The sequence below is a fragment of the Trachemys scripta genome, chromosome 9 (assembly GCF_013100865.1).
Source record: "Trachemys scripta elegans isolate TJP31775 chromosome 9, CAS_Tse_1.0, whole genome shotgun sequence".
Taxonomy (NCBI): domain Eukaryota; kingdom Metazoa; phylum Chordata; order Testudines; family Emydidae; genus Trachemys; species Trachemys scripta.
In genome coordinates, this window is record NC_048306.1 from 49,794,690 (window position 1) to 49,821,548 (window position 26,859).

Below are 26,859 nucleotides of genomic sequence, written 5' to 3' on the forward strand. Positions count from 1 at the left end.
TGGGCAAAACGCAAGCACCCAACTGAGCCCGGACTACACTGGCATTCCCACCATTGCTGTCATAGCTGGGTGTAGCAGCCACGGGGAATTTTAGGGACACGAATGTAGTGCATATGAGGTCCAAATGTCCTGCTGCTGGCTGCTTCCCCTGCTGGCTCCCAGCTTTCCCACTGTGACCCTGCAATCATGCAGCATCCCTGCTGGTGGGAGGGAGTACTGTATGTGGTGTGGCAGAGACGGAGGTGGAGCACCAGGGCAGATGGCCGAGTCCCAATAAGAAGCATCTGCCCTTTAAAAGTGAGAGGAGAGGAGAGGGTAAAAGGAGAAGGAAGACGGTGGGGTCTGGGGCAATACTCTGCTCCCCAGACACCAATTCTAGTCTCACAGTCCCTTAGGGTACGTCTATACCCAGCCGCTAGTTCGGCGGCTGGCAATCGAACTTCTGGGTTCGACTTATCGCGTCTTGTCTGGACACGATAAGTCGAACCTGGAAGTGCTCGCCGTCGACTGCGGTACTCCAGCTTGGCGAGAGGAGTACCGCGGAGTCGACGGGGGAGCCTGCCTGCCGCGTGTGGACCGAGGTAAGTTCGAACTAAGGTACTTCGAACTTCAGCTACGTTATTCACGTAGCTGAAGTTGCGTACCTTAGTTCGATTTGGGGGTTTAGTGTAGACCAAGCCTTAGACTTCTGCTCCTCCCAAATTTCTGTTTACCCCGATAGTGGCAGTCTCTGGCAGGCAGACCCAGTAATCAATGCTCATCTGGCGCTTATAGGCTTTGCTAAGGAAACACAGAGACAGGGCCCATAGAGAGCAATGCCTCCACCTTCACGTCTCCCAGCCGAGCCCATTCACGTGTGTCTCAGGCAATTACCTCATGCAGGCTGGAGATGAAGCCGGAAGAGAGACTGGAGAGCCCAAAGCGCTTCTCAATGGTGGTCAGGCTGCTCTTGAAGTTAGCACTGTAAAGAAGCTGGAATAACTGGAGGAGGCCATGGCAAATCACAAACACCTGTGAGCAAAACAACACAGCATTACAGTTAGTAACTGAGCCACACCCCATGCTGGCGTGTAACCAATTCAACAGTCATGGACACATCCGCTTTATAACCATCACACGCAGCATGTGTGAACATAGCAATCAGCTCGGTCCAGGAGTCACCCTCACAACCTTGTCAGTCAGAGGCCTTCATTTAGGAGAGATTTCATTAATTTCTTTGTGCATGGGCACAATTCCCCAACATGTTATCTGCTCTCAGGGTCCCGTCTCTGCTACATCCGACCTAGGAGACCAGGATGGAGCTTGACTTCTGGATTCATTCGCCTTGCTTCTGGCTTGTTGGCACAGTGACATGAGGTTCATTCTCAAGCTGGCCTGATTCCCCCAAAGGCAAGCATCCCCCTCTGCAGCACTCCCAGCTCACAGTCTCAGAGAGGAGCTATGGGCAGAGCAGCACCAAGAACTATACAGACCTCCTGCACTGTGCAGGCTGAATGCCTTCAATGAGGGATTGTGGGAGGATGGTAGGAGGTGGTAATGTGTGTCCTGAAACCTATCTAATTATTCCTGTGCCGCCCAACAACTCCAGGAGAGTCACTCATCAGTTCTTTGCCATCTATACCAAGACAAAACCAAAGCTCCATGTTATCTTTGTGGGTTTCCCTAGAGCTGTGTGTTCCCTGCTCCCTGCCAGCTAACAGAATAGGCCCTAGGCACATTGACTCTCTAGCTGACGTGCTGTGTGCCCTTGGGCAAGTCTTTCCATGCCCATTTAAGCTGGGTGGGGACCCAGAGAGACAAAAGATTCCTGCCTTATATGTAAGATCTGGGGACAGGGACTGTGTCTTATTCTGTGGCTGTGCAGTGCTCAGCACAATGGGGCCCTGAACTCTGCTGATGGTGCTGAAATACTAATAGTGATTATGATTTTTGTATTTAATAAAAAATAAATTCAGAATTAGACCCAGGGACCAATACATTGTTTTGACAGGTTTAGGAGCTAGGAATCTCTCAGCCAGCAATTTGCCTAGTAAGCTTCACCCAAATGTACTCTTCCATGGCAAGGCTGATAGGGGAACCATTAGTAAAAAAGCCGTAATGGGGGCTAGATCAGGCTTGTGGTAAGCATGAGTGGCTCAGTCCCTATGTGGAGGCTGCAGGACGGGAAGGCTTACTCCTTCATATGGTGGGTGATGTGGTACAAGTGAAATGGAATCTTCCACTTTATCTATTGTGGGTGTGAGAAATTCTGCTGTGGGCCCCCTTCCCAAGACATCTGTGTGCTACGTAACAAGACGGACTTTTAACTCTGTCTGGAACTCTGGACTTGAACACTCTCTGCAAGCAGTTGCTGGGCAGTCCTGGCCTGATAAGTGGTTTACTGCCTCGACTGTGGCTGCTTTACAGACTGACTTTTGCAGCTGAACCTGCTTCCTTGCTGCACCATCAGAATCCTGGAGTAGGAAAACGCATGGCTGGGGTCTCTGGTTCTTTAGCAGCAGGCTGGCTATAGATGCTTACGAAGATGGAAAGGGCTCCTGAAAGGACTGCATGCATTATTCTTTCTTAATTAATTTGTTAATGTTTGTGCATGGCATTGAACATGTAATTATGCAACAGAGATGCTAAATATTATGACTAAGTAGTACTATGTATGTGTTCACTTTTATGGCTGCTGGGGATTAGGGATTATATACTGTAGAATATTTATTGTGTTTATATAACCCGGAATACATAGTTTTATTGAATTTTATTGGTTGCTGCAAACAACTTATCCTTTCTTCCCTGCCGGGAAGTAATTGATTTAGTTTAGGAAGGAGTGTTGTCTAGTGGTTAGAAAAGGGGACAGGGAGTTATGTTCTTAACTCTGCACTGATTTATTATTTGTATTACACTCGTGCCCAGAGGCCAGGGTCCCATTGTGCTAGGTGCTGAACAAATGTCTAAGAAAGAGACAGTCCCTGCCCTGCAGAGAGAGACTTGCTGTGCTGTCCAAGCAAATAACTCAGTGCCAGATTCTCAACTCATGTATATCGGTGTAAAATGGAGTATATCGGTGTAAAATCAAGATGTGCCATCATTTCAGTCATATATAAAACAGGTGAAACAATCCCCCATCTAAGAGGTCAGGTTATTGTTTGTAAAGAGCTTTAAGAATCACAGATGAAAGGGATTGTATCCGTGCAAAGTATTATTGCTACGTAAAGATCTTTATGGCATGACAAGAGCAGCAGCGAGCTGGGATCCCTAGGGCCACGCTACCTAAGGGGCCTGGCGTGAGGAAACCAAACGTATGGGGCTAGCGCAGCAAACGGAGAGTTAGAGAGGGAATATGTAGGCTACTTGGGACGGGGCAGGAATACGATCAAAAGAGCAAGGGTAAAATACAGCAAGGAAGTCATCCGCTTCCGGAGATGGAATAGGACTCTTTCAAACCTCTTTGATCTATATTTAGCCAGATCAGTTTTCCTTTGTTTTCTTGGGAATGTGACTTGTCCAAACTGTGCCAATACTATCTAAAAAATAACTAAAGATGGGGAAAAGTCTTTTTATGTAAATTCTCAGGAAATCAAATATTTGCCGGACTCCGGAAGAATGCCCAGCAAAGATAAAGTTGGGAAGCCTAGACTCGCACATTGGGGATCAAAGGTATCACAGTGCTAACAAACTCCTCAGGTCTTTGGCTGGGTTAATAATAAGGATTATTCTCTATTGGTACCGTGGTAGCGCCTGAGAGGCCAGACACGGCTGTGAGGGCGGATGGGAAAGGCCATGGAGATCTTATGCAATGTTAATGCAGCAGTGTCCTCCGGAAATGAAAATGAAGCATGTGAAAGGAAACTGGTGATTTTCCCCAAGCTGAACCCAAACCAAAACCCTACCTCCAATCTTTATATCTCTGCCATGAGCTGCACCAACACCCCAGATCCAAACCCATGGACTCTGAAGGTTTCATATCTGGATCAACACCTGAACTTCCCCAAATGTCTTGGGGTGAAATCCTGACCCCACTGAAGTCAAAAGGATTTTTTTCCATTGACTTCAGTGGGGCTAGGATTTCTCCCTGGGTGTTCAGATTTGGTTTATTATTCTAGAACTAGGTTCAAGCTGTGAACTTGGATTTGAACCAGGATCTAGATCTGGGGTTTTGGTTCAGGCTCCTTCTAAACTCAAGAGTAAGGCTGTAGGATAAGAGGAGACTCCATGGGGCCATTGATATCTGCTACAGTGGATACAGTAGCATGACTGAAGGCAGAGAAATGGGAGCCAAAAGAAAGGGAGAAGTGAGGGAGGGGATGTGCTCCAGAGGTCAAGTTGTGGGTCAGAGGCCAATAATAGAAAGGAGAGCTCTGAGTCAAGCCTGGGCCAAAGGTGGCTCCTCATGGGGAGGAGGAATCTCATTGAGAGTTGATGTTCAACTAGTTTTTGAAAATCTAGCTGGATCCTATTTAAGGAGGGCTAATTAGGAAACATTAGGGAGGCAGAGGAGCAGGGCTGGGAGCACCGAAGGTAAGCGCCGCTGGTGAGAGTCTATGGTGCAAAGGGCTAGGAAAGAGAAGCAAAGCTGTACACGAAGGGGAGGGCGGAGTTGAGAGGATGAATTTACATGGAAAGAGTCAGCAGGATCCCAAGCCCTTCTCCAAAAGTCCTCAGCAGCATGAGAAAAAACAGGAAGGTCCAGAGCTCTGGGGAGAGCCAAAGGTGGGCAGTGGAAGGGCGGACAGAGCTGGGAGATGAAAGCCCAGGCTCCGAAACGAAAGGAAAGGTTGAAAGCAGAAACCTTGATGGCACCAGAAGGCAGTGAGGATGGGGAAGGAAACCAAGGGCTGGATCCCGAAGAGGAGTCCAAAATGGAGAGACTGGACATCACAATTGACAGGATAGGGAAGTGCAGGAGAGATACACTTGTTGAAGGAGAGCAAGTGGTGAGGAGAGAAGGAATCCTCTGCCCTCTTGCCAATGATCCCCTTCATTAGGAGTCACTAGCTGGATGGCAGAAGGAACCTCTTGAGGGGTGTTGACTAGAAGTGAATCCATCTGACTCTCCTCGGCCAGACCCCTGACAGGCTAAGGCGGGGTGACAGAGGGGGTGGGGAGAGGTGTAGCAGAGGGGCCTGAGGCAGAGCGATGCAGGGAGGGACTGTGGGAAAGGAGTGCTAATGGGGCCAAAGGGAGACAGATGGAGGAGTGTAACCACTGCTAAGACAGGGAAGTGCAAGCACTGGATAACACCTTTTCCCCTGCCCCCCACTGAGTAGCAATGCAAAGTACGGGGAAAACTGAGGCACCCACAGGATTCACAAAAGATGTGATACAAAATACAGCCCAGAGTCATAGGCTGTAGCTCAGCAGGCGATGGTTAGAGCAGGCTGGGGGCAGCATGTTCTGGTGGCTAGGGCAGTAACTCAGCAGGCCAAGGTTAGAGTGAGCTGGGGGCAACATGCTCTGGTGGTAGCTCAGCAGGCCAAGGGTCCATTTGTGACTGCCACTGACCTCCCTGGGCACGTTCCTCCCCCTCAGGTTAGACTGGAAGCTCTTTGGGGCTGGCTGTCTGTAGTACACCTAGCGCATCTCAGCTGGGGCTGGTTAGTGCTACTGTAATATAACCAATTATCCATTTTACAGCTGAGACCCTAAGGGCACATCTACATGGTGAAAAACCCCTGCGGCAGCGACTCTCAGAGCCCGGATCAACGGAGTCAGGTGCAGGCTGCAGGGCTAAAAATAGCAGTGCAGACATTCTAGCTCAGCCTCGAGCACAGGCTCTCAAACCCGGCTAGAGGGAGGGTCTCACAGCACAGGCTCATCTACACGGCTAGTTTTAGCCCTGCCCTGGGCGCCCGTGGTAGCTGACCTGAGGCTCTGACACTCACTGGCAGCAGGGGGATGCGGGGTGTTGGCTGTGTAGACTTGCCCTAAGTCCCTGTTTCTATGCAGCAGCAGTTTGATCCTCTCCTTTCCCCACTACTGTAACTGATGTGCAGGATTCTCCTCCCCCCACAGGAGCCTGGGTGACCCCAGCTGAAGGGGCTGCTTTAATAATACTGATTTGTATTACTCTTTGCTGCGGGCCTCTGTGTGCAGAGTGAACAACACTCGGGGAGGTGGAACCATCCCAAGCGAAGGTGGGCATGGAAACCAGGCAAATGCAAAGAGCAGCGCCTGACGTGAATAGCTATGAGGCCAGGGGATGGGAACTGAAGGGCAGGGGAGTTTTATTACTCTGGAAAAGCTGAAATTGGAATACCATCCACAATATTACAGAACAGCCTCTGATCTAGGTTAGTTTCAGGAGCCAGGCTGGATTGTGGAATTTTCCAGATGTGCTTTGGTCAGTCTCGAGCCGATATTGCCAGGTACCTGATCCAGGATCTCCCTCACATCCAGCAAACTAGGCATTTACTGGACTAAGAATGTCCAAATCCCACAGAGGCATTGTGCGTAAGTAACAGTGAAAGGCGCTTCTTGGACGACTGGAGTATCCCTGAGCATCGGCCTGAGGAGCTGGACTGAAAGCATCACTCTGAGGAGAGAAGGTACGTGGCTTGTGATCCTGAAGAGGAAGTTGTTCAAAGGCACAAATGGGAGCTGGGCATCGAACTCCCACTGTAGCTTCACACGTCCCTTAGCAGGTCTTTGACCTCCTATTTTTCTCTCACTATTCCCTGGTGTCTTTCTATGTGCCGGCCTCTCTGCACTTGGCTTCAATCTCTCTCTTGTCCCTCAGACTAATTTGTCTATAATTCGCCCTCTTCTTTAAATATTGCTGATTTTTCCTCTTTCCTCAAGAGGTTCTGCATTTATTAATTATTATTATGAGGTGGATCACAGCAGTGATATCCAGCCAAGCTCAGGGATCGCTGGGTTAGGGGCTGTCCTGACACATAGTGGGGGATAGTCCGTGCTCTGAGGTGCTTACAATCTAAATAACCAAGGCAGACAAAGTGAACAGCAAACCAGAGGCAAAGTGACTAGCCCACGGTCACACGGCAGGTCAGTGGTAGTGCTAGGCATAGAACCTAGTTGCCTGCGGCATGCACTGAGCACCTCGGTGACAGGTCACTCAGCTTTTATAAATCTTTACCAAAAAGAGTTTAAATAAGAACAAAAACTAACTCTGAGGGAGGTGAGATGTTGACACAAAGTGCGAACAATGGCACGGGGGAAGGGGGAACCACTCGCATGCAAAAATCCTGTTTGCATCTCACATCCACAGTTCACGGACCCTCCTCTAGCAGAGACAGCAGGGAGCCTGCCCCTCTCCAGCAGGATTTTCAGAGCTTTGGGCGAATTCCTGATCAAGGTGCAATAGTACAGGCACACTGAGTGAAGTGCAGAAAAGCCAAGGCATGCACCCACTCGCATCCGCAAACACGCACATGCACAAACTCCTCCCTCAATCCTCTTTTAATCACCTTGACGTTTCCCTTCAGAGTGGCTGAGTGCTCATGACTGCAGGCTGTTTATACAAGATGCTTGACTCCCTTCCAAGCCACACTTTACATTAAAAGGGAAGCAAGCACCTGGGGAGAGGATCCTCACACACATACACACAACTCCCACTGCCAACTCCAGACCTGGAGCTTCCAGGGCAACATTTTTGCTAAGGAAAAACACCCACCTTGTTGCATGGTGCAGAAGAAATGTTTTCCCCACATTCTTGGATCCTTGGGACTATTCCCTCTCCACCCCCAGGTGTCCGATTCGAAATGGATAGCATTGTTGGGCATTAGGGAAAGGCATCGAACCCAGCAGAAATCTACTCCTCCAGACTTACTCCATGGGACTGACTGGCACAAGGGGAACTACACAAAGAATCCGCATGCTACAGCTACCACACAGCAGCCTGATAACTCACCAACTCATCTGGGGAGCTGGCACTGGGATCCTGGCATTCAGCTTCAGAGACAGGCTGGGGAACTGCAAGGACACAAATCTATATCCAGGAATTGTGGCCAGCCGCATGATGGGACTCTCCCTCTGCACATGGCTAGCCCATCCCGCCTCTGCAATGACGACAATTGAGCCAGCTTCCACTCTGCTGCCAGTTGGCTACTGGGCTGCCAGCTACACTGCGTGTCACTAGTAAGGGGAGTCTCACAGCAAGGAGGATTATTAATGATGCTCCGAGCATTAACTGGCCCTGGCTTTTAGACATGGAATGTAATGCCTGGTGCTGGGGGAACGTGCTTCAAGCAGCCCTGTTTTCCTTGCCAGCAGGGTCTGTTGGCCGCAAGGATATTTTATGGAGGAAACTGAGGCAGCTACTGAGGTGGAGACAGGGGAATCTCCAAGCAGCACTATCTTTTCATTCTGCATGGCCCCACTGCAGTCTCCTATGTGCCATGCAGAGAGGTACCAGAGAGGTCTAGCTTGCTGGGGCGGGTGGGGGGGAGGTCTACCTAATTAGGACTTGGCCTAATTATGAAACCAGGATTTAGATTTGGTTTATCATTTTTACAGAACTGTCACAAAGTCTAATCGTTAATATGTTACTTAGAGAAGACAATTTTCGGTATATTAACAATACATTTAGCTCATGCTATATACTGGGTCAACTCTGCCATATTCTTATCTTGTATATATTTCTATTACTGCTTATGTAAGATAAGCATAAACAAAATTGGTGATGGTGCGTTAACAGTCACTAACTAAAGACATTCTGAGAAAACCAGAATTAGTGGTTAGTGAAAACCAGTCAAAATGCTTTTGAAGTTGGCTCCAAGGCAAAGCAAAGTTGAGACATTTGATAACCCCCCCCACACACAAGTTTATTGCAGGTGGGTCAGAGTTAAGGTCATTGTGCTGTGATACAATAAGAATTGCTTTTCATGTAGTGAGAAAAGGGCACTGACTCCTCAGCTGGCATCAATCAGCATTGCTCCACCGAAAGGAGTAGAGTTACGATGATTTACCCCTGCTGAAAATCTGGCCCACTGGGCTTATGGTTATTGTGTCGCTGATGCAAGATTTATTCTGACCTTAGTTATTCCCAACATGGAGGAAACTTGTGCTGACCTACACACACTCTCACCTGCTTTGAGAAGACTGCACTAGGTGCTGGTTCTCCACCCTGCTACAACAGCCACACATTAGCCCAGTGCCATTCCAGAGAGCTACACTGGCGTAACGACATGGACAATCAAGCCATTAGTCTCCAGGCCATCAAACTCTGGCACAAAGCAGCCAGAATCTGACCCATCATCCCCAGGTTATTATTCATCCAATAAGCTTGGTTAAGATTTAATTTTAGAAACAAACAAGCCCCACCCCCAGCCCTGCTTCTTCACATAGACCCGGAAGCTTCTTACAACGTCCTTAACGCACCCCAGTTTCTCCCCCGGGGGAGCTCTGGGCAGAGGAACTGAAGATTGAAACCCTACGCGTACAGGGTCACCATGCCTCAGGAAGGTTATCATCAGTGTGAAGAGTGTGCAGCACAAGGCAACAGAGATAATTCCAAGCATGAAAAATCTAAACTAATTAGTAAGAGGGAAATGGAAGCTTTTTCCAGGTATGAAAGAGTGTTAAAGTCACTGTATATTGTCTCACACTACCATGGTTATTACTTTACAGTAACACCAGGAGACAGTAACACAGATCAGGGTCCCACCATGCTGAGAGACAATCCTTGCCCCAAGGACCTTACAGTCTAAATAGACAAAGAGCGGGAGGGGGAACTGAGGCACAGAGTGGGGCAGTGACTTGCCAGTGGACTCACAGCAGAGCCATGAATAGAGCCCAGCACTCCTGAGACCTAGGTCTGTGCTCTAGCCACTAGATCATGCTGCCTCCTTGCCACCAATCACTTCCAAAATGAAGGGACATAATCTAAAACTTTGGCCCCCAGGCAGAACTGGGATAAATATATAGATTGAAGTACTGGAGAGAGTCATTGAAGCCAATGGAAAAACATTAATTTGAAAGACAGCAAGGTGTCTTCCCAGAAGATGGGACCAAATTTGATGAAGTAGCAAGAGTTTTTAAATCATAGCTGGCTGAATAGCCCTTTACCGTGCTCAGCTAGTATAAATTGGTGTCACTCCTTTGCCTTCACTGGGCCTTCCCCAGTGTACACCAGCTGAGGATCTGGCCTGTTTTGCTCTTGCAAAATGCTTACCTGTGCCACTCCATTACCCATCATTTCAGTTTTTACAGGCACTTGTCAACACCCATGTAAGTGTATACTAATGGGAAGGGGGTAGGTTTAGCCGATAAAATAAAAAAAACGAACAAGTTAAAAATCACTTAGAAAAGTTAGATGCCTGCAAGTCACCCGGGCCTGATGAAATGCATCCTAGAATACTCAAGGAGCTAATAGAGGAGGTATCTGAGCCTCTAGCTATTATCTTTGGAAAGTCATGGGAGACGGGAGAGATTCCAGAAGACTGGAAAAGGGCAAATATAGTGCCCATCTATAAAAAGGGAAATAAAAACAACCCAGGTAACTACAGACCAGTTAGTTTAACTTCTGTGCCAGGGAAGATAATGGAGCAAGTAATTAAGGAAATCATCTGCAAACACTTGGAAGGTGGTAAGGTGATAGGGAACAGCCAGCATGGATTTGTGAAGAACAAATCATGTCAAACCAATCTGATAGCTTTCTTTGATAGGATAACGAGCCTTGTGGATAAGGGTGAAGCGGTGGATGTGGTATACCTAGACTTTAGTAAGGCATTTGATACGGTCTTGCATGATATTCTTATCGATAAACTAGGCAAATACAAATTAGATGGGGCTACTATAAGGTGGGTGCATAACTGGCTGGATAACCGTACTCAGAGAGTTATTAATGGTTCCCAATCCTGCTGGAAAGGCATAATGAGTGGGGTACCGCAGGGGTCTGTTTTGGGACCGGCTCTGTTCAATATCTTCATCAACGACTTAGATATTGGCATAGAAAGTACGCTTATTAAGTTTGCGGATGATACCAAACTGGGAGGGATTGCAACTACTTTGGAGGACAGGGGCATAATTCAAAATGATCTGGACAAATTGGAGAAATGGTCTGAGTTAAACAGGATGAAGTTTAACAAAGACAAATGCAAAGTGCTCTACTTAGGAAGGAAAAATCAATTTCACACATACAGAATGGGAAAAGACTGTCTAGGAAGGAGTACGGCAGAAAGGGATCTAGGGGTTATAGTGGACCACAAGCTAAATATGAGTCAACAGTGTGATGCTGTTGCAAAAAAAGCAAACATGATTCTGGGATGCATTAACAGGTGTGTTGTGAGCAAGACACGAGAAGTCATTCTTCCGCTCTACTCTGCTCTGGTTAGGCCTCAGCTGGAGTATTGTGTCCAGTTCTGGGCGCCGCATTTTAAAAAAAGATGTGGAGAAATTGGAAAGTGTCCAAAGAAGAGCAACAAGAATGATTAAAGGTCTTGAGAACATGACCTATGAAGGAAGGCTGAAAGAACTGGGTTTGTTTAGTTTGGAAAAGAGAAGATTGAGAGGGGACATGATAGCAGTTTTCAGGTATCTAAAAGGGTGTCATAAGGAGGAGGGAGAGAACTTGTTCACCTTTAGAAGCTAAGGATAGAACCAGAAACAATGGGTTTAAACTGCAGCAAGGGAGGTCTAGGTTGGACATTAGGAAAAAGTTCCTAACTGTCAGGGTGGTTAAACACTGGAACAAATTGCCTAGGGAGGTTGTGGAATCTCCGTCTCTGGAGATATTTAAGAGTAGGTTAGATAAATGTCTATCAGGGATGGTCTAGACAGTATTTGGTCCTGCCATGTGGGCAGGGGACTGGACTCGATGACCTCTCGAGGTCCCTTCCAGTCCTATAATCTATGAAAGTGCTGAGGAGATCTGCTATGGTGATGCGGCTACCTAACCAGATGGGAAGAGTCAGAGCCTCCTTTGTGAAACAGACAGAACAGCTGTCTCGGGAGCAGTAGAAGGAGTGAAGACACTTAGAGAATTCATCTGACTATTCTCATCTGATTGAAGACACTCCAACTTATGACTTGGCCAAGCATAGTTGTGGTAAGGAGACATGCTCCCAAAAATGAAATGAATCGTGGGGGAGGAAATATTTGGAAAGGGCTGGCCTTTTCAGGAAGTTTGTTAGCTCTTCTGCAGTAGATATGCTCCTATTATAATTGTACAATGGGCTCTAGGGAGCTGGTTCAGAACCTGCTGATTTCAATGGAAACATTATCTACTATGCTGTGCTGCTACAATTCCAGCCATGCTATTTTGTGCTTAGATGTGAAACTATTTTTCAAAGCTTTAGCCACACCCAAGAAGGTACCTTTCACTGTCAGCCACTAATTTTGAATATAGTTAGGGGCCTTAATTGGGCGCTTGGTCTAATTCAGCCAACTTACTCCATGGAGAGGATGAGTCAATGGTGTAAAGCTGTAATTTAGTTTATGAAGATGGTGGCATAGGGCACAGGCTAAGCCAGAGACAGGTCCTACCATCAGAAGCCTCAGTGATTCGGATGTTCCCAGTTTGGAGAGAACTATCAGCTTTGCTGTTCACAGGTAATTCATTGCTCACGCAGCCCAGTCAGTCTGGGGGAGTGTGCACGCGCTTTTGTTGTCGCTGTTTAGTACTCTGGGCTCTTTCAGTGGGGTTCCATAGACAGTATCCATTGGTGCCTGTCTAGATTCACATCTACTCTGTGGGTCCCACTGAAGGCAAGGTGAGTAGTTCTGTTGCCTGCAGCAGGCCTGGGTCAGATTGCATAGCAGTGTTCTCACTGCCAAAGTGACAAGCTGTCACATAAAGGCGGAACTCCAAAACAAAACAGGGTTTCTTCTTTCTCGCTTTGCTCTTTTACAATGCATAAAGGAGGCCTCAAACTGCTGCCTTTTTAAAAAAGTAATCGGCTTGGTTTTTTACATTAGAAATAACAGGTCTTGACATCTCTATTTTTGCTGGAAGCCTAATGTGATGATGACATCCAAAGATCTGAAACTTGCATGGGCAGCGGTTGTGTAGCGCCAGCATGGTCTAATGAATAGAGAACCTCAGTAGATGTCAGGAAACTCACATTCTGGTCCCAGCTCTGCTACTGATCTGCCATTTGATCTTGGGCACGTCACTTCAGCTCTGTTTCCCCTCTCATCCTTCGTCTTGTCGATTTAGACTGTAAGATCTTTAGGGCAGGGACTATCTCTTTCCACCTGTCTGTAGCATAATGAGGCCATGATCTTGGATGGGACCTCTAGGCACTACCATTTACAAATAATAATGTTTAGTCAGATGTGTAAAACACTCTTTATGGAGTGTGTGTGTGTTATACTCTGTTTAACTCAAACGCCTCACCAACTCCTGGGACAAAAAAGTTTTCTCTGAAAGATGCAATATTGTCTTCTCTCCAACAGAGCTGAAAAATTTCCCTGCTCCTCCAAAGAGTACTCCAGTAAAAACCAGAATAGCAGAACTTGATATTCATAAGATTTCTAAGGTAAACAATGGGAACCTTTAAATACAAACTTGATAAGGCCATCTTTATATACCACTAATGAGCAGCAAACAGCAGAAACAAGAAAGAGTCAGCTCCTTTGCAATCTGTCTTTAACAGTCACTGCTTAATACACCAAGGGAACCTTTCCATGTATAATGGATTGAGTCATAAGGTGTCAAAAATGTCAAACAGAAGGAAATGCACTCTTCTTTTGTAAAACGAAACTTGACAAACACACACACAGGCGCACCTATGTGTCAAGCCTTTCACAGCCAAAGCCCACTGGTTTTTGATGTCATCTTCACTGGCTTGCCACTTTGTACCAACCAACATTCACTTATAATGTTCAGTTATCCAAGCAGGAGTCCCAGGAAGGCTGCAGCAATGCTGCTTGGGCAGGAGTTCACAGCCACTCCAGCAGGGCCTCTCACAGCCCTGCTACAAACAGTCATTTGCACTGGCATGCAAATTGCATTACAAACCATCATGAGGGACAGTAACTGGCTCCCTAGTAAACCGTGTACATTTGGGGGTGGGGGGAAAGGGGTGCAAATTGCCCTTCATGCTTGTGGCTCTCACTACAGTCAATAGAAACCAAGGACAGAATGTGGCTCTTAGATTTTATTTCTAATATAAGAAACTAAACTAGACAAAATCTGTTTAACTGATTTTAAAGCCCATCTTGACCATCCTCTTGGCAGTATTATTAGCACTAATAATGTTTTCCTATTGCTGAATAATCCATATTTTCCTGAAGTCACACTTCAAATGCAAAGATGATATTTGTCCTTTCCTGGGCTAATCAATAACTCAAGTGTGCATGTGATTTTCCAGAACAGTGCTACATGCTGCTCCCACTAGGCGAGAACTGGGGGCACTGACAGAGCTATAAGTGGAAGTGCTACTGTGCTCACTTGTCCTATTGAGATGTTACAGGGAAGCATTGGGCCCGAGCCTCAAATTTCAGATCCAGATTTCAAACCTCTCCAAGGCTGGGGGTGTTCAGATCTGAAGTTTAGTTTGGATCTGTCTTTAACAGACACTGAGATCTTCATTTGAAGAGCATGGGCTGTTGTTGATGCTCACTGAGGCGCTGATTCAGGAAAGTATGTCTGCACATGCTTAAAGTTAAACCCACACTAGTCAAGCACCTCACTGAACAGGGATACTTTCCTGAATTAAGGCCTGAGAGAACTGGTTGCAGAGTGTCTGCCTGCACTAATCTATGTTGGGGCTCTTCTCAGTCCAGATGGGTTCCTAATGAATCACCAACACCAGTTCCAGTACCAACTGAACTTTTTGGGGCTGACTAGATCTGAACCTGCATCTCTTCAAAGAGCTAAAGAAATCATACTCCAGAGTCTTCTCTGACCCTTTTCAGAGTGGTAGCCGTGTTAGTCTGTATCAGTAAAAACAACGAGGAGTCCTTGTGGCACCTTAGAGACTAACACATTTATTTGGGCATAAGTTTTCGTAGGCTAGAACCCACTTCATCAGGTGCATGAAGTGAAAAATACAGGAGCAGGTATAAATACATGAAAGGATGGGGGTTGCTTTACCAAGTGTGAGGTCAGTCTAATGAGTTAAATCAATTAACAGCAGGATACCAAGGGAGGAGAAAAAACTTTTGAAGTGATAAGAGAGTGGCCCATTACAGACAGTTGACAAGAAGGTGAGAGTAACAGTGGGGAGAAATTAGTAATGGGGAAGTTAAGTTTAGGTTTTGTAATGACCCAACCACTCCCAATCTTTATTCAGGCCTAATCTGATGGTATCCAGTTTGTAAATTAATTCCAGTTCTGCAGTTTCACGATAGAGTCTGTTTTTGAAGTTTTTTTGTTGAAGAATTGCCACTTTTAGGTCTGTTATTGAGTGACCAGAAAGATTAAAGTGTTCTCCTACTGGTTTTTGAATGATAATATCCACCCTACCATCAACCTCAGCCTGGACCAGTCCACACAAAAGGTCCACTTCCTAGACACTACAGTGCTAATAAGCAATGGTCACAAACACCACCCTATACCAGAAACCTACTGACCGCTATATTTACCTACATGCCTCCAGCTTTCATCCAGACCACATCACACGATCCATTGTCTACAGCCAAGTTCTAAGATACAACCACATTTGCTTTGATCCCTCAGACAGAGACAAACACCTATAGAATCTCTATCAAGCATTCTTAAAACTGCAGAACCCACCTGCTGAAGTGAAGAAACAGATTGACAGAGCCAGAAGGTTACCAAGAAGTCACCTACTACAAGACAGGCCCAACAAAGAAAGTAACAGAACGCCACTAGCCGTCACCTACAGCCCCCAACTAAAACCTCTCCAACACATCATCAAGAATCTACAACCTATCCTGAAGGACGATCCCTCACTCTCACAGACCTTGGGAGACAGGCCAGTCCTGGCCTGGCCTACAGACAGCCCCCCCAACCTGAAACAAATACCCACCAGCAACTACACACCATACAACAAAAACACCAACCCAGGAACCAAACCCTGCTACAAACCCCGGTGCCAACTCTGTCCACATATCTATTCAAGGGACACCATCATAGGACTTAACTACATCAGCCACACCATCCAGGACTCGTTCACCTGTACATCTACCAATGTGATATATGCCATCATGTGCCAGCAATGCCCCTCTGCCATGTACATTGGCCAAACCAGACAGTCTCTATGCAAAAGAATAAATGGACACAAATCTGACATCAGGAATCATAACATTCAAAAACCAGTAGGAGGACACTTCAACCTCTCTGGTCACTCAATAACAGACCTAAAAGTGGCAATTCTTCAACAAAAAAACTTCAAAAACAGACTCCAACGTGAAACTGCAGAACTGGAATTAATTTGCAAACTGGATACCATCAGATTAGGCCTGAATAAAGACTAGGAGTGGTTGGGTCATTACAAAACCTAAACTTAATTTCCCCATTACTAATTTCTCCTTACTGTTACTCACACCTTCTTGTCAACCGTCTGTAATGGGCCACTCTCTTATCACTTCAAAAGTTTTTTTTCCTCCGTTGGTTCCTGCTGTTAATTGATTTATCTCGTTAGACTGACCTCATACTTGGTAAAGCAACCCCCATCCTTTCACGTATTTATACCTGCTCCTGTATTTTTCACTTCATGCATCTGATGAAGTGGGCTCTAGCCTACGAAAGCTTATGCCCAAATAAATGTGTTAGTCTCTAAGGTGCCACGAGGACTCCTCGTTGTTTTTTCTTGACCCTGTGACACAAGTCACAGACATGGTTAAAAGAATCTGATCCACACTGCCAGATGGAACTGAATTTCAACTATGTCCCCCAACACTGTTGACTTTTGTAGACTAGATGGGACCTGTCTCTTTCATAGAGGCATGAACCAGAAGGGATCAGGAGTTGAGATGTCCCTTAATGGTGATGTTATTAACATTCACTGCACATTTTATGCAGAACACAGATGTAAATATGTAAGTAAGCCCATTCTTTCATATAACATTCACACTAGTATCTAGTATTAGCTATGGAGCGGCTTCTGCCATTCCTCAGTGTGATGAAACATTTCACCACCTTAGCCCAGCAAATAGTTACCATGGTCTGTTCTACCACAACTCACTGAGCTTAGATTGCAAGCTCTTTGGAGCTATGTGTTTGAACAATGGGGAGTGAAGCCTCTGGCTGCTACTGAAACATGAACATGTAATTATAGCAACACCACATCAAGTGCTATTGACACATTGTCTAGCCAGATGGTCTGATCAAGGTCTCATCTACCTAGATGTCACCATTTGCTTGGCCAGTAGAATTTCCCCCAGTACCTGATATTTCCACAGTTCAGGCTCTCTCACTCTAATGGCTTCAGCTTGTCATTTTGCTTTGCAGTCTTCATTATCCCATAAGTTTATTTTCTTGCCATGTGGTTTGATCCTTGCACTTTCACTGTTTATGAGCAATCTTCTCTCCACAACATGCCCGTATCTGATATCAGCTTCCTCCAGAGCTTCAGATCCCCTTTGCTTTCCTTGACCCACAATCTTACACAGCCTCTCCCCCTCACACCCATATGCCAGGTCATATCCTAGCTCTCACTATCAGCAACACTCCTCTTCCATTCTGCTCATGATAATCTTATCTACACTGACCACTCCTTGGTTATGTTTGGGCACTGAACCACCTCACCCCTCATAAAATTACCCTGTTTCACTGCTCCTAGCGACTTGATCCCACTAAACTTTTCATCTTAGCTTGCTCTCTGGATCCCTCCTTTCTTGACCCTTCTCTTACAGTTATCTTACTTATGGTGCTGTCCAACTCTTTGCCTTTTACCAATCCGATCCTATCAAAAAACCACCTGTAGTTCACGCCAGCTCCAGATCATTACAAGCACGAGTTGAGCTTTATAAAAAGTACACACACATCCCATCACGATATCCACTAGGAAATCTGTTCACATACAAAGGGATGCTCTCAGCAATGCAAAATCTCCCTCTCCGTCACTTGCTTTCTCTTCCTTCACATTAATCCCCTTCTCCACCCATCCAGCTCATACGTGCTTCTCAGCATTTCCTGGCCAAGTACAAGGGATTTGCTTCCTTCTTTAAAACTGTGATCTCCCTAATTTGCCATGATATCTCCTCCACCCCGACATCTCCTCCTGGCTACCAGCCTGAAATCAAACTATCTACTGAGCAGGTGCCAATGATTTTGTTAATATTTTGTTCTTCTACTGATATTTCATCAGCTAAATAATAGGCAATCAGTGCATTGCAACAACTTTTTAAACAGAGTTCCACAGCATGACAGGGTAATAGCTACGTTTATAGAACACAACATTTCTTTCATCAAATCTTTAGTCCCATTGAAGTAAATGGCAAAACACACATTTACATCAGAGGGACCAGGAACAGATAGCAACTTGGATGTATATATTCACATATTATTAAACAGAGTCCTGTGGCAGTCTGGATCTGTAAAAAGCAACAGAGAGACCTGTGGCACCTTTAAGATGCATTCGATGAAGTGGGCATTCACCCATGAAAGCTTATGCTCCAATACATCTGTTAGTCTTAAAGGTGCCACAGGACTCTCTGTTGCTTTTTACAGATCCAGACTAACACGGCTACCCCTCTGATACTTGACATATTATTAAAACATTCAAAAAACAAGATGTTCCACTGCATGGGCTTCTTCCCTTGGGGAAAGGATCAGAGTGCAAACACATGCCAGATGTTAGTCACATTGCTTAATGCATGTCTGGAAGGTGCTCAGATATAGTACAGTGATGACTGCAGCGTAAGAACCTATATAGAATAGATTGGGGAGTTAGGAGCTCAAATTCCACTGAATTCCAATGAGAGCTGGAGCATGGATAGTCACTTTCACAGTTGCAATACCATAAAGGCAGTAAGGGTCAGACTCTGCCATCCCTACTCATGGGGGTAGCACCTTACTCCAGGATTACTCCCACTGAACTCAGGGGCACTACTTTTGGAGTAAGCACTGCCCAGCATGAGTAAGGATGGCAGAACTGGCACTAAATACACAGAAGTCTTTTTTTTCCCTTTATTATGGATGTTGTGGGCCTGATTCTTGTTTATACCTCTTGGACCATGTTAGACTTACCCCGCTCTGGTAGTGCAAGGGGGCCTTACAGCAGCCGTACAGAATTAACACTGCCAGAGCAGTGTGAAGGAGTGATTGGGAACCAGGCTCTGGGAGTCCTTCCTTCACTTTTCTTATGAACTCCCCACATGTTTATGGACAAACAGCAGCCCTGCTCTTCACGCATCTCACCTACTGTTTTCTCCCTCTCCTTCCTGACAATGCCGTTGTCCCTCAGACATTTCTGACATAAGCCAGTCCCTCAAAACCCCTTTCTTCCCAGACCCTCCCTTTCTCTCCTAGTTCCCTACTGTGCTTTGCTCCCTTTTTAAAAAACCCTCCCTAGATCCTGAAACACTTCACCTGACATCCTAGCTACCACCTTTCCTACCTCTGCTAATTTCCTGAGATAGTAGCCCTCATCTCTCCAAGCACTGCAGCAACACCAGTATGTTTCTGTGCTCTGGCCCCAGCACACAAACTGATTTGCTCTATGGACCAAACACCTTCTCCTTTCCAAGGACCAGGGTTCATTCTTCTCCTTGAGCCTTCAGCAGTCTGAAGTCCTTCCTGGACCTCCTACAAATCCATGCAGGTGTCACTGTCTCCTTCCTTTCAATGTTCCATTCCTGCCCTCTTTTCTCTGGTGGTGGTAATTGTTCTGTACCACAGCCCTCTTTGGTAGAGTCCCATGAGCCCATTTTTGATCCTGTGCTATTTCCCAGCCACCTTCTCTCTCTCTCTCTCTCTCTCTCTCTCATTATCTTATCAAATGGCTTTAGTCTGAGGCTACTCCACCATACATATATATTTCTACACCTTTGATGACCTCTGTCTTCATCGTAACTTCCTTAAGCTAAATGCCTGAAAAACTGAAGTGTTTCTCTTAAGCAAGAGCTTAAGAGACCCCACTTCTTTTCCTCCATTCCCCTCCTGGACTTGGATAGCCTGAAGTCTCCAGTACCAAAACAAACTTGAAGTGAGCCTTGACCCTGGCTTTGCCTTCTCCTCCCACATTTCCAGTATCAGCAGATTTGCCTATTGCCGCTATTGTTGTTTATGTACAGCATTGCCTTTACCTCAACTCCACCTCTGTTGGCATCCTCCTCCATGTCTCCATCTCACCCTGCCTAGATTATGTCAGCTCCATTTTGTTGGCCTCTCTCGTTCTCCAGATGGCAGCATTGAACCGAGTGCCACTGACCACTTTCACAGATGGACAGAGAAGCATGACCTCATCACAGATATGTTAAATGACTCCACTTGCTCCCAACTCATTTCAGGATGCCCTCCTTGGTTTTTAGGCTCTCCGTGGATTTGCTTCTACCTACATCACTATGTCTCCTCCCATCATCTTGCTCAGGCCTTCTCTCTTTCCCATTATGCAGTCTCAATGGGTTGAGACTATAATGGTACTTTAGCAGCCTTGACCACTGGGCACCGCCTTTCTGCATCTCCAGCTAGTTTCAAAGCCCATCTGAAAACGTCTCCTTTCGCTTTGCCCATGTCTCTGAATTTCTTGCTCTCTGTTTTTTTACTTTCACTTTGGAGCTGTTATTTAACTCCATAAAACATTTAAAACACTCAACACACTAAAGAAACGCACTCAGTTGCGGTGCTCACTGAGCGCAGACCTGTCCATCTAAGTGTTTTGTGTACACAGTGTCCTGGCCCATCATAGTTCTTGGGGCATTGCACGGACAATGCTAATTAAAACACCATAAACTAGACAAGATATAGTAAATAAACCACAATAGAAAGGTGCAAAACTGTTTGCCATAAGGTGCACGGGCAATTTAAATAGAAAATGACTCTGCCAAAGTAGTTTTCAATTGCTGTTTAAAAGGATGGAATGAACATCAGTAGGGTGATGAGAGGCAGCATGTTCTAGTAGTTAAGGCACTGGACTGGGACTCAGAAAACTGAGGCTCTGTTCCTTGCTGTGCCAGTGACCTGCTGAGAGACCTCAGGCAAGTCACTTCATCTCCCTATACCTCAGTTTCCCCTCCCTATCTTTATGTCTGTGTTATCTACTCAGACTGTAAACTCTTCAGAGCAGAGACTATCTTCTGTTAGGCTGCTCTCAGTGCTACTATAATTTAAATATAGTGACACTAATAAATAATAAGGGGGAGTAACTGCTACACCCTAAGGGACCAACAACACTTACAGTAAGGTGCAAAGGGGGACCCCTCAAAGGCTGGGGGGCCAGAGCACAGTTATATGCCAGGACAGTTATTAATGCAGGAGCAATCACAAACCATGGACATGTCATCCACAAGAACTTTCTCAATCCCTGCTCTCACCCTATTCCCCCAGCTTCCTCAGTGATGCTTTCTAATCCATCCATAACAGGAGAAGTCCCCCGTCCTACCCTGATCTGCAAGGACCTTGCAGGACATTAGAAGCAGCCTGTCGCAGAGAGCTGTTGTGTTCAAATCTTTATTTTCATTCTATCAGCAACAGCTGGTTCCGCTTGACACCCAGAGTTTCGCCTTGCTTCCTCTTACCCACAATTCTCCAGGCCAAGACAATGAAGCAGCAGGTGAGATTGCTCAGGCCTTTGGCTAACACAATCCTATTTCCAAACACAGAGATTAAGGAGTGCTAGCCCCTTCTGACTGCAACTGCACAGAGTAGCTGCACAGCCCATCCCACCTCAGAATGAGTGGATGATACTGCGAGTTCCCTCGACAGTAGATTAAGGGAGGGAGGGAACAGGATGCTCGGTTTTAAAAAGCTGTGTTTGTTATTTTGGGAATCAGTCTCAAGCAAGGCACTTTGGAAATCCTGGCCTGTGAATACTGCCACCTCTAATAAATATGGGCTTCATTATCAGTACCTGGAGTGCATGGTTAGAACGGCCATACTGGGTCAGACCAGTGGCTCATCTAGTCCAGTATCCTATCTTCCAAGAGTGGTCAGTGCCAGATCCTTCAGAGGGAATGCCAGAACAGGACATCCAGTCTCAGCTTCTAGCAATCGGAGGTTTAGGGACACCAAGAGCATGGGATTGTGCCCCTTAGCAATTTTGGTGTATTGGAATTACAGCCGTGTTCAGCACTTGCTATTGTTTACATGAGGACACTTGGCTTTATTCATTGAGGCCCTGATCATGTAATTGTTTCTGTGCAGAGCCCAAGTGAATATTGGTACAGAACCAGCTACTTATTTAATACATGCTGGCACTACAAATAATGTATCTTTTAAATAAGGGGTAGAATACTTTTATAAACTGGGGGGTTACTCTGCCGGGCAAACTATTGTTCTTGGGTTAAAGATGAAACCCTCATGGCACAATAATGCTCTCAGCCATTCCTGTTACATTTGCCACTACATCTTTTGACTGAGGGCATTGGTGGCCACTGTCAGTCACTTTTCAACCTCAGGGGCAATCATTTTTGACCCAGACTTCCATCCCATCTCTACAGACAGAGACAATCTCAGTATTTCTGGTTAGTTAAGATGCTTGTAGAAAATATATATACACACACAATATATTGTCTCACAAAGGCTTAGCTATTTCTCTCTTGTAAAAAGCGTTAACTTTTATACATGTTTACAAGGCAGAGAAACAGCTAATATTAATAATACTAAACTCCTTTAGTTCACTGTTTCTTCATTTGTAAATGTTAATGGGTCTGACTAATTTATTCAAAGGCATCTTTGCAACACTGGCAAGGAGGGTAATAGAAGGGGTGGTTCATCTATTGAGTGTCGCTTATGGTAGAAAAAGTCTCTCAAAAGAGGAAGGCCTCACATTTCCTAAAGATGGTGAGACTCTGGATTTGCAAGATCAACAGAGAATGCTTTGCTCTGAGCTCTCACATGCTTCCTCCTGGGCTTTAGGTTCTGCATTGCTCCAGAAGTGTACAGCAGCTGTGGTGGTTCAAAGATCAAAATTGGCCTTTGGTGTAGCTGGGGCTTGATCCATTAATAGCTTTGAAAATTAGGATTAAGGCTTTAAATTGGCGTTGGAAGCTGACTGGGAAACAGCGGAGGGACGTGAACACAGGCCTGATGTACTCACCTTGGCCTGAGCCATGTAGACAGTGGGCAGTAACATTCTGTACAAGCTGAACCCGTTGTATCATCTTCACATTCAGATATGAGTTACACTGATCCAGCCTGGTAGTGACCAATGCCTGGATCACTGTGTTCAGGCCCTCAACCAGGAGGAAGGAACAGAGCTTTCTAGCAAGTTGGAGGTGAAAGAAGGCATGCTACCTGGTTATCCAGGCTTAGCAAGGGGTCAAACAGGAGCCTGAAGCTTTGCACACATCAGCTCCACTGACAGAAGGTCCCTAGGTCCATCAGACCCAAGCCATCGTGAATGGAGCGGTATGGTGCAGAAATTACTGTTCGAAACACAAGGAAGATCTGCTGCTTGCAGTGTTGTTGTAGCTGGGATGGTCGCAGGATATCAGAGAGACAAGGTGGATGAGGTAATATATTTTACTGGAAGAACTTCTGCTGGGGGAAGAGACAAGCTTTCGAGCTACCCAGACCTGAAGAAGAGCTCTGTGACACTCGAAAGCTTGTCCCTTCCACCAACTGAAGTTGGTCCAATACAAGATATTCCCTCACCTGCCTTGTCTCTCTCATGAAGATCTGTCGGATTTCGGTGGACACTAGTTAGAAGGATATTAATGTTTAGGGGACAATCCTGTAAAATAACTGTTTCCACTCTAACAAGTTTTTCAACCTTAAAACAGCCTTGAGACCAATTATTTCTTTAAGGTCTCAGATATTTTTCCCACCTCCTTCCGGGCATCCAGCAGCCTTTCATGCCAACAGGAGTAGTACATACTGCCCTGTGGAACAGATTCTGCTGTTAGTTATAACTGCAGAAATCTGCACTAAAGCCTAGGCCCAAATCTGGGCTGCTGCTGAGGAGCACGCACTGCAACTCAGGACAGCCCAGTTCTGATGTTTTTTAAGAACCGTTTTCAGACTTCCAGTCCTGGGCTGGCTGTACCCTGAGTCTGTTGCTTGGTATAAACTGGAGTAACCTGAAGGCTGCTCTAAATTAGACTAGCTGTCAACAGCCCAAGGTGAATTTCATAGACTCAGAGTTTAAGGCCAGAAGGGACCATCTGATCATCTAATATGACTTCGTGCATACCACATTTCAACCATTATGGTAGCCAGAGATCAGCAGGGCATAGAGAAGCCCTGGAGATGCCCCTTTCCCTGTCCCATACCTTTCTGGCAGCAACTGGGAGACAAGATGACATAGCCAGCTCTGCACCACAGGAGACTCCCCCACAGTCCATTCAGTGGGGTTAGGGCCTCTCTGTGCTAGCAAGGCAGTCCAAAGCAGCCGATGCAGCTGACAGTCAGGACTAGGACTTCAGGGGAGTTACTGTGGATTTACACGGGTGTAACCGAGAGCAGAAGGGGTGGTACAAATTAACTGACATTATTTATTCAGTGTTGCTGTAGGGCTGCCCAGGAAGCATCAGACCCTCAGAAGGGGCGGGGGGGGGGGGGGGGGGAGGGGGCTTGTTTTTTGCCCATCAGAGGAAAAGGAAATGATTAAAAAGACAATCAGGTTAAAAAAAGGTGTGCCTGGGAGCTTAGTGCCTGGCTTAGCCTGGGGGTTCGGTTCCTAAAGGAAGTGCTGACAAACCCTTCCTTACAGAGCTACTATCAGATGGTAAACAAACAACTATTATCTGATGCCAGTGGGAAGTCACCAGCCCCAGGGGCAGAGTGCACCAGCACTGACAACTGCTGCCAGCCTGGAGATCTATGGCTGGTCTGCTGCTTTGCTTCTCAGTGAGTCACTTACATCGGGAGTCAGATCTTACAGGTAGCGATGCCAGTGCTGTGCCACACCGAACCCCTGCAGCCAGCCGCATACTACCCAGCCCATCTGTTCTGTCGTCTCTCCCACACACATGCCTGCTGGCTCATGCTCTCACACACACTGGGCTATTTCCCTGTTTACACAGTGCATATTATTCCCTTCCATTCATGCTACCCACACCAGTAGAAGGATATAGGCATGTGTCTGTGAAATAGAGAAAGCCTCACATGGTTAGTTTAGAAATTGGATCTCCCAGCAGTTCTCTAGGAGCTGTTGGCAGTTTTTTAGACTTTGGGTTGGGGGAGCAAAGAATTAAAATGTCCTCAGGGGAGGGGTTGGGGGGTTTCTAACCAGCAAAACAGGCAGGGCCAGATCCTCAGCTGGTGCAAGTCAGCACAGCTCCATTGACATCTGTCACACCATTTACACCAGCTAGGGTCTGGCCTAAAGAGTGCACTAAAGCACATGGGGGGAAAAGGTGCATTTCAAAAGGTGCGTGGTCGCTAACATGTTTTAAAATGCTAGCGTAGACAGGGCAAGTTGTAGTTTTAACACCTCTAGACCTTGTCTATAGCAGAGTTTTAGCTGTGGCATTTTAAACAAAACACTGCTCTCTCCCACTGTGGACATCACCTTCACCCTTCATTTACAGGGTAATAAATCCACCTCTTTGTTGACTACAGGAAGGAAGAACTAAACCAGTTGAGAAATCTCTCACACTTTTAACCGTATTAACAACTGAGTTGTCCTTGCAGAGATTTTCCAAGCAAATTAATATGATTTTAAGGCAGTGTTTTCTTTTCACACCATGATCCTAAGAATTCTCTAACAAAAAGAGATGCTGTGGGTTAAACAGTAGGGGACCAGATCCGTAGGTGGTGTAAATCAGCATAGCTCTCCCACCTGTTAATCTGGTCCTATGTGTCTGTGCCTCTCTTATTGTGAGCAACTATCTCAACAAGAAACTTGCATTGCACTATACTGCGAGTATTCACTGTGCCAAGAACTACTGTACCCCCAAATCTACATGTATTGCCCTGCCACATGCTTGCCAGCTTCTCTTAGTACTTGGTATTGCAGGAGGACGAGGGAGTTTGAAATGCTGCGTTTTAACAAATGCACTGAGTTCTAGGAGCTAAAGTGTGAATCAGGACCAATGCTGCTGTTGGTAAAAGACTTGGGAAAATTTGAAAAGCAAACATTTCTTCCTTAGCTGCTTGGGAGAATGAAGACAAGTAATACAAAGTTAAGCTTCTTACCTTGATATTGCAAAAGATGTTCCGGTAACAGGTGCGACAGCTTTTGGGGCTACTGCTGACGCCTGGAGCTTTGCTGTTTTCAGGCTGAACTCCCATTGTTTGATTAGAATTGCTGTTGGAGGCCAATGCACACAGTTAGTTTCCTCTCTCTTTTCCCTAACTTGCCAGTAAATCAGAAGTGTACCAAAATGCTGAAATGCTCAGCTGTCTGTTGATATAAACCTCTCTCCTTCCCTTCCTCCAGCCTGGATTCTGATAAGTCACAACTGAAAGCTGTCCAAGCATGTGAGACTTAGTGAGTGTGAGCATGAAGTTTTTATAAGACTGTTCTCTGGAATAGTGATGATGAAACTTTATTTCTCCTCCCTCTTTTCTTGTGTGTATAAAGAGAACTTTAAAGGCACAGGGAGGCTGAGCCAGGCTCACACACCACCCATCCCAAGCAGGTATGGGTAACAATCTGTCACACACATGACATTCCAGTGACAGGTCAGACTCTGTCTCCTCCCTTCTTCTCCCTGTCCCCCCACGCCATGTGGATCATAAAAGACACCAATTCAGAGTTGGATCCCTTAGGCAGTGCTGCAAAATATTTGATACAGCTTTCCCACCATAAAGATATTCATGGCCTCAATCACCCTCTTCTCGCCCCCACAAAAATCCCCTTTCCCAGCAGAGTTTGTATAACCTAATGAAAGCCAGAAGCTCCTGGAAGAGGGTCTTTGCTATTGCCGATCTAATTAACACAAAAGGCACCAATA

General features: G+C 46.0%; 1 protein-coding gene across 1 annotated transcript in view; it reads right to left on the minus strand.

Moving 5' to 3' along the window:
• The window catches only part of SLCO2A1 (solute carrier organic anion transporter family member 2A1), an 84,417-nt gene extending 57,998 nt beyond the window's left edge, over window positions 1-26,419 (minus strand). Inside the window, exons 1-2 of the mRNA XM_034782044.1 lie at window positions 26,099-26,419; window positions 874-1,011 (exon numbers count right to left, since the gene is read on the minus strand). Of these exons, the coding sequence (XP_034637935.1) occupies window positions 874-1,011; window positions 26,099-26,194 (234 nt within the window). The 5' untranslated portion in view covers window positions 26,195-26,419. The remainder of the gene's footprint in view (window positions 1-873; window positions 1,012-26,098) is intronic.
• Between the last annotated feature and the right edge of the window lie 440 nt (window positions 26,420-26,859).